This window comes from Delphinapterus leucas, chromosome 1 (genome assembly GCF_059928025.1).
Source record: "Delphinapterus leucas isolate spDelLeu-1000000601 "Yukka" chromosome 1, BTC_Dleu_Yukka2, whole genome shotgun sequence".
NCBI classification, from domain to species: domain Eukaryota; kingdom Metazoa; phylum Chordata; class Mammalia; order Artiodactyla; family Monodontidae; genus Delphinapterus; species Delphinapterus leucas.
In genome coordinates this window covers 91,203,623-91,219,421 of record NC_143129.1, presented here as the reverse complement: position 1 = coordinate 91,219,421, position 15,799 = coordinate 91,203,623, and the positions used below count along the sequence as shown (strand labels likewise).

Sequence of the window (15,799 nt, the reverse complement as noted above, 5' to 3'; positions counted from 1 at the left end):
CCAATGAAATTAACATTGATAAAATAATATTATCTAATATGCAGTCCATACTGAGATTTCCCTAATGTCCAAAAATGTTCTTTGTGTATATATATTTTCTTAATGAAGGATCACGCTTTACATTTGGTTGTAATGACTCTTTAGTCTCCTTTAATCTAAAATAAATCCCTTACCCTTATTCCCCCTACCCCTTTTATTAGTGTCTTTCATGACACTGTCATATTTGAGGAAACAAGGCTGACAGTCTAACTTTGTTTTTTCATGGTTAGATCCAGGTTAAACATTTTTTTGGCAAGAAAAATGCTTAGGTGTGTAGTAATCTTTCTTTTTCCTCTTAATTTATTTATTTTTGGCTGTGTTGGGTCTTCGTTGCTGCGCGTGGGCTTTCTCTAGTTGCAGGGAGCGGGGCCTACTCTTCGTTGCGGTGCGCTGGCTTCTCATTGCAGTGGCTTCTCTTGTTGCGGAGCACAGGCTCTAGGTGCGTGGGCTTCAGTAGTTGTGGCACATGGGCTTAGTTGCTCTGTGGCATGTGGGATCTTCCCGGACCAGGGCTCGAACCGTGTCCCCTGCATTGTCTGGCAGATTCTTAACCACTGCACCACCAGGGACGTCCTGTGTAGTAAGCTTTTAATGCTGGAGAAACTTGGAATGAAAAGTAAAGGGCACTTCTTTTCCTTTTGTTTCTGCAGAATTCTGAACACAAGCAGTTTGCTCTGTGACTGCCATTTGAAGTGGTTGCTTCAGTGGCTGGTTGATAATAACTTTCAACATTCTGTGAATGTAAGCTGTGCACACCCTGAATGGCTAGCAGGGCAAAGCATCCTGAATGTGGATCTGAAAGATTTTGTCTGTGGTTTGTATTTTTGTTTTAATATTTTGTATATTATGCACTTACTATCTTAACAACGGAATTAAAAAAAATTTTAAATAGAATGCTTTCCTACTAGCATATCTATTTCCATTTCTTTAGATTCTTCTCTAACATTTTTATATTGTAATTGTAGCTTAAATTTTGTGTTCTTCGACTTAATACATCATAAGCAGTTTTTTTCCTCAGTGTGTTCTTAAATGATCATTTAAAATATTGTCTGTATTATAGCATCTTTATGAATGTAGGCCTTTACCTTTTAGGGAGATTATTAGCCTTAGAATAAATATCTAGTAGTAAGATTCCTGAATCAAAAAGTGTGAGTTTTTTTTCATGAATTCATTCAAAAGCATGATTTTATATTCAGTAGATCTTGAAAAGTGCTACCAGGTGTTTTCAAACAGGTAGCACTAGTTTATGTTGTCTCCAGCAATGTATGAATGTACCAGTTTCATTTGGTTTCTTTTTTTTTTGTGGTAAAACTTTGTGGTAAGTTCAGGCACATAAAATACTTAAGTTGTTTTTACAAACTTTAAGGAAGAAAACGAAGAATCTAGTAATGATTAAATTCTGCTTACATTGCCATGAATGCCCTTCTGACTTTAGTTTTAAACATAAGCTTACACCATACAATTTATCTCCTTTTTTTAGTTATCACTTTTATGGCACAGTGAAATGTTACCCAGCGAAGACATTGGTTAAGAATTCATATACCTGCTTCTCTGAATCAGTCCAATAATATATTATTATTTGTGAATCTATAGTTTATTAGCCAGTCCTAAGCCAGTCTTCATTTGGACATTTGACATGTTTGGAATTTTTCACTATTTTAGGTGAAAGTTATGCACAAAGTACTTTCAAATAGTATGTTTTATTAATAGGAATACCTATTTTTTTTTTTTTTTTTGCGGTACGCGGGCCTCTCACTTTTGTGGCCTCTCCCGTTGCGGAGCACAGGTTCCGGAGGCGCAGGCTCAGCAGCCATGGCTCACGGGCCCAGCCGCTCTGCGGCATGTGGGATCTTCCCGGACCGGGGCATGAACCTGTGTCCCTTGCATCGGCAGGTGGACTCTCAACCACTGCGCCACCAGGGAAGCCTGGATATACCTATTTTTATATATGTTATATATACACACAAACACACACATACACATACACACAAGGGGTAATAGAATTAGAGCTTGTTTTAAAATTCTAATTTAGGTTTCTCCTTTTCTCAGTAACTGGTAATACTTAAGAAGTACATTCAAAGCATAAGTGACAGTAAGGGATGGTAGAAAGAGTGCTAAGCCCTGAAGTCTGAAAACCTGGGTTCCAGTCCAGGCTTAGCTGTGGACTTACATATCTTAGAGCAAGTCATTTGACCCTTCTGGGCATCATTTTCCTCATCTTAAAACAAGGGAATTGGATTCTAGCTCTATAGTCCCTTTCAACCTTAACATGACATTTTGTAAACATAACATGCAATTTTACATTATTTTTTTTAAAATTGAATCTATAGAAGCAAAAATAAATAACTGACTTGGCTCCTGCCCCATTTTTTTCTCCTTAGATGATTTTCTCAAGCCACAGATAAGAACCCATCCTGAAACCACAGTTGCTCTAAGAAGCATGAACGTGACTCTGACATGCACTGCAGTGAGCAGCAGTGATTCACCCATGTCTACTTTGTGGCGCAAAGACAGTGAAATCTTGTATGATGCTGATATTGAGAATTTTGTTCGTTATCAGCAACAAGCTGGAGAAGCTCTGGAATATACTAGTGTCTTACATCTTTTCAATGTAAATTTCACAGATGAAGGAAAATATCAGTGTATTATTACTAATCACTTTGGTTCTAACTATTCTCATAAAGCCAAACTGACTGTGAATGGTAAGAAATTATGCTCCCTGATAGTTTTGTGGTTAGAAGGATTTTTCATGTTTGATTTTTGAATCTTTGACCAAGAAAATTAGGATAAACCTGACATTGTGGGGGGATTCCTTACTGTTTTTGTCTTTAGGGTTATGACAGTATACAGACTGGATTGCTAATTTACCCACTTACTGTCCCTAATCAGTCTTTGACTGAGGGGTAAAGGTGAATTCTGTGGCTCTAGGAGATGGGCTACTTTCACTTTTATTTATGCTTTTGAAAAAAAAATTTTTTTTAATTCTCCATTTTCTTTCCAGAACCATAATTCTGTTCTAAAAACTATGAAATTTATTCCTGACATTGTTCACAGGCCGTCCAATAACTGGGAGTATTGAGAACATTTCTGGGTCCAGTGATCATTATCATTGTCTAAATGTAGTCACACAAAACCATTTTTGAAAATAATGCTCTTTTTCATTGTGGCTGTGAAAGGAAAACACAAAACAGCTTGATTGATCTATCACCTGTTAGGCTGAATAACTACAACACTAACACTTCAGGCTTTGTGCAACCAAAAGATGTACATATGTCTTGATCCTGGGTTGTTTTATGAGATGTTTGAAGGCATAAATTTTTTTTATCATGCAGTTTCCTTGACAGCTTTGTAGATGTTTGTTTGGGAAGCACCATTTAGTCTCTTAAGTAAGGGAGTCATAGTAAATATTAAGTTCTAAAATATATGTTCAAAAAGGTTTGTGGCTTCTGCTTTTTCTGTCCCTATCAAGGAGATCAGGTAGATTTGCCACGCATTCTAGAAGAGTCAGTCATCACTGTACTCCATGCCCTGAGGTTCTGGGAGAAAAGATGGCCTCTGAAGTAGTATTTATTGTCAATGCAGGGAGCATGTCTTCTCAAAGAAATGGAGCATTACAACAGTTGGTATTTTGCCTAATAGAGTCTCCCTTGTATGTATGTATGAGTGTATGTATATATGTGTGTGTGTGTGTGTGTGTGTATATATATATATATATATATATATATATATATTCCCCCCACCCACCCACATTCTCTTGGTGATCTTTTTTGGAACAGAGATGCCATCTTTTCTGAAAACTCCAATGGATCTAACTATTCGCACTGGTGCCATGGCCAGATTAGAATGTGCTGCAGAGGGGCACCCTGCACCTCAGATTTCCTGGCAGAAAGATGGTGGTACTGACTTTCCTGCAGCTCGAGAGAGACGCATGCATGTCATGCCTGAGGATGATGTCTTCTTCATTGCAAATGTGAAAATAGAAGACATGGGGATCTATAGCTGCATGGCACAGAACATAGCAGGCGGCCTCTCAGCAAATGCTTCATTAATCGTGTTAGGTATGTTTATTGCTCCGTGGGTCCCTGCTTTTGTGGGAGTCTTTTTATTATGGATTGACTCTTGGTCTTAATGGCAAGAAGAATCTATGTTTGAGATTTTAGTTGGGATTCTTATATCTTTGTTTCCTTGCTCTGCCAATTTATGCAGGGTTATGTCAGCCTAGGATATTAGTGGATCAGTAAACTGAAATCTGGGGAAATTCTGAGGGCAGAATTAGAGATTTTTATCCCATGAATTGAATATTCAAATCCCTTTGTCCTGTTATGTTTTCCTCTGTAAGTTTTCTACTTCATGTATATGTTTTTTCTACTATTCAATAGTGAGTTTGCACTTTTATACTGCCTCACATACCTGCTTCACAGAGAACTTGAGACAATGTAACTTTCCCCCCAGTTCATTTTTTTTTTTTAAATTATAAGATGAAAAAAATGATCTGTCTTCTGGTTAGATTTCCTGTTTTCCTTCCAGTGTGCTCCTGTTAATCCTATCCTCTGGTAAAATGTCTTTTCCTCATAGATTTCCCCTGATAAGCCAGTTTGTTTTCTTATGAGAACACTTTTCTTTTTAAATTGGGGTATAGTTGTTTTACAGTGTTGTGTTAGTTTCTGCTGTACAGCGAAGTGAAGTAGAGTTCCCTGTGCTATACAGCAGGTTCTCATTAGTTATCTGTTTTATACATATTAGTGTATATATGTCAATCCCAGTCTCCCAATTCATCCCACCCCCCACCCTCTTCCCCCTTTGGCATCCATACATTTGGAAAACACTTTTCTTCATGGGACTCAAATTCAAGGTAAATTCTCTTTTCCTCTAGATGTTAGGGTTTTAAAAAATGTGTTGGTTTGTGTAATTACTTGTGTAATCAGAAAAATAAGTTTATTGTTTAAAAAATTTAAGATATGTAGAAAATTAGAAAAAAAGAGGGAAGGTCACGCAGACACCGTTAAAGATTTTGACATATTCTGGAGTTTTTAAACACTCATCTGGGGACTTCCCTGGTGGTCCAGTGCTGAAGAGTCCGCCTTACAATGCAGGGGATGCGGGTTCAATCTCTGGTCAGGGAACTAAGAGCCCACGTCCCTCAGGGCAACTAAGCCCGCGCACCACAACTACTGAGCTCACGCCTCAACTAGAGAGCCTGCCTGCCGCAAACTACAGAACCCATGCTCTGGAACCCATGTGCCACAACTATAGAGCCCGCACACCCTGGAGCCTGTGCACCACAAGTAGAGAAGAGAAAACCCACATGCCACAACTAGAGAGAAGCCCACGCGTGTGCTGCAAGGAAGGATCCCACATGCCTCAGTGAAGATCCTGCATGCCACAACTAAGACCTGACACAGCCAAAAATAAATTAAATAAATAAATAAATAATAAATCTTAAAAAAATCCCACGAAACTCATCTTGGGACTTCCCTGGCAGACCAGTGGTTAAGACTTGGCCTTCTGGGGCTTCCCTGGTGGCGCAGTGGTTAAGAATCCACCTGCCAATGCAGAGAACATGGGTTCGAGCCCTGGTCTGGGAAGATCCCACATGCTGCAGAGCAACTAAGCCCACGTGCCACAACTACTGAGCTTGTGCTCTAGAGCCCGTGAGCCACAGCTACTGAAGCCCGTGCACCTAGAGCCCGTGCTCTGCAGCAAGAAGCCACCGCAATGAGAAGCCCACGCACCACAACAAAGAGTAGCCCCTGCTCACTGCAACTAGAGAAAGCCTGCACGCAACAATGAAGACCCAGTGCAGCCAAAAATAAATAAATAAATAAATAAATTTAAAGAATGAAAAAGATCGATGAAAGAAATACTTATAAACAAAACAAAAGCTTCGCCTTCCAATGCAGGGGGTGCAGGTTCGATCCCTGGTTGGGGAGCTAAGATCCCACATGCCTCACGGCCAAAAAACCAAAACATAAAACAGAAGCAATATTGTAACAAACTCAATAAAGACTTTAAAAATGGTCCACATCCAAAAAAAAAAAATCTAAAAAAGAAAAAACACTCATCCTTATGTGGTTATGTATGCCTGCTTTTTTCCACTTAATATTGTATCACAGGGTTACTGTGTCATTAAGTTTTCATGAATATCATGTGGCTGTGGTATAATTTACTTACTCATTTTTCTGCTAGATTTTTAGATTTTTTTCCCTTTAAAAATTACAACTAATTTTGTAATAAGCATTTTTGTATATAAATCTTTGAATTCTTTGCTTAGGATAGCTTGCTCAAGGTGTAATTCCTGAGATGAGATTTAGATTTTTTGAGGCTTTTGCTTTTCTGAAACATTAACTTCTAATCCTCCCATGAGCATATGAAAGTGCTTATTTCATCGTAACCTAATTAGTCTAATTCAATTAGGAATAAAACTGCCTAATATTTTTTAATGCATCTTTCTGTTAGAGACACCCTCATTTATTAGACCTCTGGAGGACAAGACAGTAACCCGAGGTGAAACTGCAGTATTACAGTGCATAGCTGGAGGGAGTCCTGCCCCTCGCCTCAACTGGACCAAAGATGATGGACCACTGCTGGTGACAGAACGGCACTTCTTTGCTGCAGCCAACCAGCTTCTCATCATTGTAGATGCTGGGCTAGAAGATGCTGGGAAATATACCTGCATTATGTCCAACACCCTTGGGACAGAACGTGGTCACATTTACCTAAATGTGATTTCCACCCCCAATTGTGACTCTTCCCAGAGTAGCATTGGGCATGAAGATGATGGGTGGACCACAGTTGGCATTGTCATCATTGTTGTGGTCTGCTGTGTTGTGGGTACCTCTTTGATCTGGGTCATTGTTATTTACCACATGAGAAGGAAAAATGAAGACTATAGTATCACGAACACAGGTGAGTGGTACCCGGTTGACCCTTGTGGCTTATACCGGAGTCAGGAATGTAGTGTAGGATTTGTTGTTAAATATAAAAAACTAAGGAGCTTTGATAATTTATTTGTGATAGAAGGAAGAGTTTTTCTGTTAAAATGTCCTACTTTCTTGATATAATGGAACCGCTCTAGTGAATAAGCTTAAGAATTTGTAGACAGTCCCCCAAAACTTTGTTCTTTTAAACAGTTGCATGTGCACCTTCTTTCTTTAATACCTAAGGCTCATTTCCATTGTAATTTTCCTTTGGGGAAGAGTGGAGTCGTTATGACAGAGATCAGTCTTTCACACCTGTCCCCCACCCTGAAATCCTGTAAGAGAAGAGGTACAGCCAGATAGATTGCTAAAGTGTGTCTGTGGATAAGATTTCAGACTTCAGGTTTTTTTTCTTTTGGTAATACTTTTAAAATGAAGCTTGGGGGAGAATTCTAGTGAGAAATAGTTTTCAGAGAAAATTCTAGGAGTTGTTGAATTCCTAGGTACATAACATTTTCCTGGCCATTAGTACCAAAGTAGAATACATTTGCAAGATAGTCTTCTGAGTTTTGGCTTAAATTGCCTAACTTTATTTGAGAGTTACAGATGTCTCTTTTACAGACGAGCTCAATCTGCCTGCAGACATTCCCAGCTACTTGTCTTCCCAAGGAACACTGTCTGAGCCACAGGAAGGCTACAGCAACTCTGAGGCAGGTAGTCATCAGCAACTTATGCCTCCTGCCAATGGATATTTACACAAAGGCGCTGATGGTAATGACTTTTTATTATCTGTGCTTACAATTTCAGCCTACCCTGTTTAGTTTTTTTTTAAGTGTATAGTTTTCCACAGTAATCTGAAGCAATGTTTTAAAGTAAGCTACTCAATGAAAACATTTGCCCCATGCAAAATAGGATGAAAATTGACTAAAGTCTTTTTTTTTGAGTTTTATTTTATTTATATTTTTATACAGCAGGTTCTTATTAGTCATCAGTTTTATACACATCAGTGTATACATGTCAATCCCAATCTCCCAATTCATCACACCACCACCACCATCCCCCACCGCTTTACCCCCTTGGTGTCCATACGTTTGTTCTCTACATCTGTCTCAATTTCTGCCCTGAAAACCAGTTCATCTGTACCATTTTTCTAGGTTCCACATATATGCGTTAATATACGATATTTGTTTTTCTATTTCTGACTTACTTCACTCTATATGACAGTCTCTAGATCCATCCACATCTCAACAAATGACCCAATTTCGTTCCTTTTTATGGCCGAGTAATATTCCATCGTATATATGTACCATATCTTCTTTATCCATTCATCTGTCGATGGGCATTTAGGTTGCTTCCATGACCTGACTATTGTAAATAGTGCTGCAGTGAACATAGGGGTGCATGTATCTTTTTGAATTATGGTTTTCTCTGGGTATATGCCCAGTAGTGGGATTGCTGGATCATATGGTAATTCTATTTTTAGTTTTTTAAGGACCTCCATACTGTTCTCCATAGTGGCTGTATCAATTTACATTCCCACCAACAGTGCAAGAGGGTTCTCTTCTCTCCACACCCTCTCTACCATTTGTTGTTTGTAGATTTTCTGATAATGCCCATTCTAACTGGTGTGAGGTGATACCTCATTGTAGTTTTGATTTGCATTTCTCTAATAATTAGTGATGTTGAGCAGCTTTTCATGTGCTTCTTGGCCATCTGTATGTCTTTGGAGAAATGTCAATTTAGATCTTCTGCCTATTTTGGGATAGGGTTGTTTTTTTTAATATTGAGCTGCATGAGCTGTTTATGTAGTTTGGAGATTAGTCCTTTGTCCATTGATTTGTTTGCAAATATTTTCTCCCATTCTGAAGGTTGTCTTTTCGTCTTGTTTATGGTTTCCTTTGCTGTGCAACAGCTTTGAAGTTTCATTAGGTCCCATTTGTTTATTTTTGTTTTTATTTCCATTACTCTAGGAGGTGGATCAAAAAAGATCTTGCTGTGATTTATGTCAAAGAGTGTCCTTCCTATGTTTTCTTCTAAGAGTTTTAAAGTGTCTGGTCTTACATTTAGGTCTCTAATCCATTTTGAGTTTATTTTTGTGTATGGTGTTGGGGAGTGTTCTAATTTCATTCTTTTACATGTAGCTGTCCAGTTTTCCCAGCACCACTTATTGAAGAGACTGTCTTTTCTCCATTATATATCCTTGCCTCCATTGTCATAGATTAGCTGACCATCGGTGCGTGGGTTTATCTCTGGGCTTTCTATCTTGTTCCATTGATCTCTATTTCTGTTTTTGTGCCAGTACCATATTGTCTTGATTACTGTAGCTTTGTAGTATAGTCTGAAGTCAGGGAGTCTGATTCCTCCAGCTCTGCTTTTTTCCTTCAAGACTGCTTTGGCTGTTCGGGGTCTTTTGTGTCTCCATACAAATTTTAAGATTTTTTGTTCTAGTTCTGTAAAAAATGCCATTGGTAATTTGGTAGGGATTGCATTGAATCTGTAGATTGCTTTGGGTAGTATAGTCATTTTCACAATTTTGATTCTTCCAATCCAAGAACATGGTATATCTCTCCATCTGTTGGTATCATCTTTAATTTCTTTCATCAGTGTCTTATAGTTTTCTGCATACAGGTCTTCTGTCTCCCTAGGTAGGTTTATTCCTAGGTATTTTATTCTTTTTGTTGCAGTGGTAAATCGGGAGTGTTTCCTTAATTTCTCTTTCAGATTTTTCATCATTAGTGTATAGGAATGCAAGAGATTTCTGTGCGTTAATTTTGTATCCTACAACCTTACCAAATTCATTGATTAGCTCTAGTAGTTTTCTGGTGGCATCTTTAGGTTTCTCTATGTATAGTGTCATGTCATCTGCAAACAGTGACAGTTTTACTTCTTCTTTTCCAATTTGTATTCCTTTTATTTCTTTTTCTTCTCTGATTGCTGTGGCTAGGACTTCCAAAACTATGTTGAATAAGAGTGGTGAGAGTGGACATCCTTGTCTTGTTCCTGATCTTAGAGGAAATGCTTTCAGTTTTTCACCATTGAGAATGATGTTTGCTGTGGGTTTGTCGTATATGGCCTTTATTATGTTGAGGTGGGTTCCCTCTATGCCCACTTTCTGGAGGGTTTTTATCATAAATGGGTGTTGAATTTTGTCAAAAGCTTTTTTTTGCATCTATTGAGATGATCATATGGTTTTCAGTCTTCAACTTGTTAATATGGTGTATCACATTGATTGATTTGTGTATATTGAAGAATCCTTGCATCCTTGGGATAAATCCCACTTGATCATGGTGTATGATCCTTTTAATGTGTTGTTGGATTCTGTTTGCTAGTATTTTGTTGAGGATTTTTGCATCTAAATTCATCAGTGATATTGGTCTGTAATTTTCTTTTTTTGTAGTATCTTTGTCTGGTTTTGGTATCAGGGTGATGGTAGCCTCATAGAATGAGTTTGGGAGTTTTCCTTCCTCTGTAATATTTTGGAAGAATGTGAGAAGGATGGGTATTAGCTCTTCTCTAACCGTTTGGTAGAATTCACCTGTGAAGCCATCTGGTCCTGGACTTTTGTTTGTTGGAAGGTTTTTAATCACAATTTCGATTTCATTACTTGTGATTGGTCTGTTCATATTTTCTATTTCTACCTGGGTCAGTCTTGGAAGGTTATACCTTTCTAAGAATTTGTCCATTTCTTCCAGGTTGTCCATTTCATTGGCATACAGTTGCTTATAGTAGTCTCTTAGGATGCTTTGTGTTTCTGCAGTGTCATAACTTCTCCTTTTTCATTTTTTGTTTTATTGATTTGAGTCCTCTCCCTGTTTTTCTTGATGTGTCTGGCTAATGGTTTATCAATTTTGTTTATCTTCTCAAAGAACCTCAAAAGCTTTTAGTGTTATTGATCTTTGCTGTTGTTTTTTTGTTTCTATTTCATTTATTTCTGCTCTGATATTTATGATTTCTTTCCTTCTGCTAACTTTGGGTTTTGTTTGTTCTTCTTTTTCTAGTTCCCTTAGATGTAACATTAGATCGTTTGAGATTTTGTTTGTTTCTTGAGGTAGGCTTGTATTGCTGTAAACTTCCCTCTTAGAACTGCTTTTGCTGCATCCCATTGGTTTTGGATCGTCGTGTTTTCATTGTCATTTGTCTCTAGGTATTTTTTGATTTCCTCTTTGATTTCTTCAGTGATCTCTTGGTAATTTAGTAACGTATTGTTTAGCCTCCATGTGTTTGTGTTTTTTACGTTTTTTTCCCCTGTAATTGATTTCTAATCTCATAGTGTTGTGATCAGAAAAGATGCTTGATATGATTTCAGTTGTCTTAAATTTACTGAGGCTTGATTTGTGACCCAAGATGTGATCTGTCCTGGAGAATGTTCCGTGCTGACTTGAGAAGAAAGTGTAATCTGTTCTTGGATGGAATGTCCTATAAATATCAATTAAATGTATCTGGCCTATTGTGTCATTTAAAGCTTCTGTTTCCTTATTAATTTTCTGTTTGGATGATCTGTCCATTGGTGTAAGTGAGGTGTTAAGGTCCCCCACTATTGTTGTGTTACTGTTGATTTCCTCTTTTAGAGCTGTTAGCAAGTTGCCTTATGTATTGAGGTGCTCCTGTGTTGGGCGCATATATATTTATAATTGTTATATCTTCTTCTTGGATTGATCCCTTGACCATTATGTAGTGTCCTTCCTTGTCTCTTGTAACATTCTTTATTTTAAAGTCTATTTTATCTGATATGAGTATTGCTACTCCAGCTTTCTTTTGGTTTCCATTTGCATGGAATATCTTTTTCCATCCTCTCACTTTCAGTCTGTATGTGTCCCTAGGTCTGAAGTGGGTCTCTCGTAGACAGCATATATATGGGTCTTGTTTTTGTATCCATTCAGCAAGTCTGTGTGTTTTGGTTGGAGCATTTAATCCATTCATGTTTAAGGTAATTATCGATATGTATGTTACTATGAGCATTTTCTTAATTGTTTTGGGTTTGTTTTTGTAGGTCCTTTTCTTCTCCTGTGTTTCGTACTTAGAGAAGTTCCTTTAGCATTTGTTGTAGAGCTGGTTTGGTGGTGCTGAGTTTTCTTAGCTTTTGCTTGTCTGTAAAGCTTTTGATTTCTCCATCAAATCTGAATGAGATCCTTGCTGGGTAGAGTAATGTTGGTTGTGTAGGTTCTTCCCTTTCATCACTTTAAGTATATCATGCCACTGCCTTCGGCTTGTAGAGTTTCTGCTGAGAAATCAGCTGTTAACCTTATGGGAGTCCCGTTGTATGTAATTTTTCATTTTTCCTTTGCTGCTTTGTTCTTTTTCTTTGTCTTTAATTTTTGTCAGTTTGATTATTATGTGTCTCGGCGTGTTTCTCCTTGGGTTTATCCTGTATGGGCCTCTCTGCGCTTCCTGGACTTGGGTGGCTATTTCCTTTCCCATGTTAGGGAATTTTTTGACTATCATCTCTTCAAATATTTTCTTGGGTCCTTTCTCTCTCTCTTCTCCTTCTGGGACCCCTATAATGTGACTGTGGCTGCGTTTAATGTTGTCCCAGAGGTCTCTTAGGTTGTCTTCATTTCTTTTCATTTTTTTTTACTTTATTCTGTTCCACAGCAGTGAATTCCTCCATTCTGTCTTCCAGGTCTCTTATCTGTTCTTCTGCCTCAGTTATTCTGCTATTGATTCCTTCTAGTACATTTTTCATTTCAGTTATTGTATTGTTCATCTCTGTTTGTTTGTTCTTTAATTCTTCTAGGTCTTTGTTAAACATTTCTTGCACCTTCTCGATCTTTGCCTCCATTCTTTTTCCGAGGTCCTGGATCATGTTTACTATCATTATTCTGAATTCTTTTTCTGGAAGGTTGCCTATCTCCACTTCATTTAGTTGTTTTTCTGGGGTGTTATCTTGTTCTTTGATCTGGTCCATAGCCCTCTGCCTTTTCATCATGTCTATCTTTCTGTGAATGTGGTTTTTCTTCCACAGGCTGCAGGATTGTAGTTGTTCTTGCTTCTGCTGTCTGTCCTCTTACATGAGGCTATCTAAGAGGCTTGTGCAAGTTTTACTGATGGGAGGGACTGGTGGTGGGTAGAGCTGGCTGTTGCTCTGGTGGGCAGAGCTCAGTAAAACTTTAATCTGCTAGAGTGCTGATGGGTGGGGCTGGGTTCCCTCCCTGTTGGTTGTTTGGCCTGAGGCGACCCAACACTGGAACCTGCAGGCTCTTTGGTGGGGCTGATGGTGGACTCTGGGAGGGCTCACGCCAAGGAGTGCTTCCCAGAACTTCTGCTGCCAGTGTCCTTGTCCCTTGGTGAGCCACAGCTGCCCCCCGCCTCTGCAGGAGAACCTCCAACACTAGCAGGTAGCTCTGGTTCAGTCTCCCTGGGGTCACTGCTCCTTCCCCTGCGTCCTGATGCGCACAGTACTTATGTGTGCCCTCCAAGAGTGGAGTCTCTATTTCCCCCAGTCCTGTCAGAGTCCTGCAGTCAAATCCCACTAGCCCTCGAAGTCTGATTCTCTAGGAATTCCTCCTCCCATTGCTGGACCCCCAGGTTCAGAAGCCTGACTTGGGGCTCAGAACCTTCACTCCAGTGGGTGGACTTCAGTGGTATAAGTGTTCTCCAATTTGTGAGTCACCTACCCAGCCTTATGGGATTTGGTTTTATTGTGATTGCACCCCTCCTACTGTCTCATTGTGGCTTCTCCTATGTCTTTGGATGTCGGGTATCTTTTTTGGTGAGTTCCAGTGTCTTCCTGTCGATGATTGTTCAACAGTTAGTTGTGATTCTGGTGTTCTCGCAAGAGGGAGTGAGAGCACGTCCTTGTACTCCGCCATCTTGGTTCAGGCTCTAAAGTCTTAACAGAGGAGAAAATCTTCTGACAGAAAGGAGTAAAACACATCCTTAAACAAGGGATTGGAGAGCACAGCAGAGGCTCCCAAACCAAAGTATTGTTGTAGGAAGGAGATGCTCTAGAAACTTTCTTCAGGTGTCTTTTATCCTTTTCAGGCATGAGCACCCTTCAGACCATATCCCGGGGAGGTTGTATCTCCTGCTGACAGGTAGACATTCACTAAGGTTTAAAGGGCATTGATGATTCTCATCTTATATTGGAGAACATCAGAGAGATATAAAATAGTTAAGTGAACCTGACTTCTCAACACTACTTTTCCCGACTCCACTCTTCCCATAGGGAGTTACAGAACACAGGGAAGTGAATTAAGGGGTAGAATTCGGTTTGACTCCCAGTTCCTCTCTCCAGCCATGTGGTCACCAACAAGTTACTTAAAAGCTGAGCTTTAATCTCCTCATTTTAAAAATAAACAATATTTTATAAAGCATTTCTCTCATGATTCTTAAATATTCTTTCCACAAATCTGTGTAGTACTTCGAGTAGTATACACATGGAAGCTCTATTCCATTATTTTGGCTTTCCATTGAAAGGGGGGTATTTCTAGCTTTTTTTTTTTTTTTTTTCTTTTTGGCTATACCGTGTGGCTTGTGAGACCTTCCCTGGCCAGGATGGCCTCTAGGCGCGCAGGCTTCATTAGTTGTGGTACGCGGGCTCAGTAGTTGTGGCACATGAGCTCTAGAGCGCAGGCTCAGTAGTTGTGGCACACGGGCTTAGTTGCTCCGCAGCATGTGGGATCTTCCCGGACCAGGGCTCGAACCCATGTCCTCTGCATTGGCAGGCAGATTCTTAACCACTGTGCCACCAGGGAAGTCCCCCTCTAGCTTTTTAAAGAATACTTAAAAACCTCTACTTTTTGAAATTTGTAGGAAATAACACTGCTTTCTGGGTTAAACTTAATTACTTCCTGTTCTTTTCCAGTTCTAACATTCTGTTGCTTGAACATGAGTAAGCAAGTCTCTATTTCTCAGTTTCCTCTTTTTTTATCATTCAGTTTTCAAAGCACTTAATTGTCCAGGGAGCTCATTATTAAACTTTTACTTCTGCCAAACACACACTTGTCAGGCAGGACTTTTCACTGTCAGAGGCTTTCTCTAGGGGTCCTTTTAGCAATTAGTGTTGCTTAACCTCTTGACTTAACAAAAGTTATGTGGGCTTTTGTGAAATAAAGTCATCAAAACCCCTTGTTCTCTGCTTTAGTTTGCTTAAGCCAAACATGTGTCTTGTAGCACAGTGCCAGCCTTATCTTGGCTCCCTTGATTTGCGCATGACCTTATCCAGGCTTGTCAAAGATGGCTTAATGTACTACTCAAGAGCATGGGTGCTGGAGCCAGAGGGCCTGAGTTTAAATTGCAGCTCTTCACTCAGGCAGTATGTCTTTGGGCCTTACCTGACCTCTCTGTGTTGTAGTTACTCTGTCTGTAAAATAGGGATAATAATAATACTTACCTCTTAGGGATGTTATAAGGATTAAATTAGTTAGTTCACAGAAAGACCTTGAAACTTCATCTGGTTTATAATGCAAGTTTTGAACAAATGCCAGATATGATGACAACTTTAGAGAAAACTAATAGTTGGCAAAACTGATTCCTTAACTGAAGGATGTTTGGGTTCTTTCCCGTGTTGTCATTAGGTGGCACTGGCACCCGGGTTATCTGCTCAGATTGTTATGACAATGCTAACATCTACTCCCGGACCCGAGAATACTGTCCATACACCTATATTGCTGAAGAGGATGTTCTAGATCAGACACTGTCCAGCCTTATGGTCCAAATGCCCAAAGAGACTTATTTGGCACATCTTCCCCAAGATGCCACCACCCTGGAGAGCCTGGTATCTGCAGCAGATAGAGAGATGTCTGCCTTTCCCACCAACCATGAGAGGATAAATGAGAAGAAACTTTCCTCCACACAGAAGAGCAGTGGTAAAGGGCACAGTGTTTTTTGTTATTTTGGTTTGT

General features: G+C 39.3%; 1 protein-coding gene across 6 annotated transcripts in view; it reads left to right on the top strand.

Annotated features, from left to right (window-relative positions):
- LRIG2 (leucine rich repeats and immunoglobulin like domains 2) overlaps positions 1–15,799 on the top strand; it is an 84,956-nt gene that overhangs the window by 41,448 nt on the left and 27,709 nt on the right. For 3 of the 6 annotated variants that reach the window (XM_089917768.1, XM_022584041.2, XM_089917778.1), the window contains 6 exons: positions 690–853; positions 2,421–2,741; positions 3,816–4,097; positions 6,496–6,945; positions 7,578–7,727; positions 15,473–15,763. In XM_089917768.1, coding sequence (XP_089773894.1) covers positions 690–853; positions 2,421–2,741; positions 3,816–4,097; positions 6,496–6,945; positions 7,578–7,727; positions 15,473–15,763 — 1,658 coding nt within the window. The remainder of the gene's footprint in view (positions 1–689; positions 854–2,420; positions 2,742–3,815; positions 4,098–6,495; positions 6,946–7,577; positions 7,728–15,472; positions 15,764–15,799) is intronic. The other 3 variants (XM_089917786.1, XM_089917771.1, XM_089917792.1) reach the window with 3 other exon arrangements.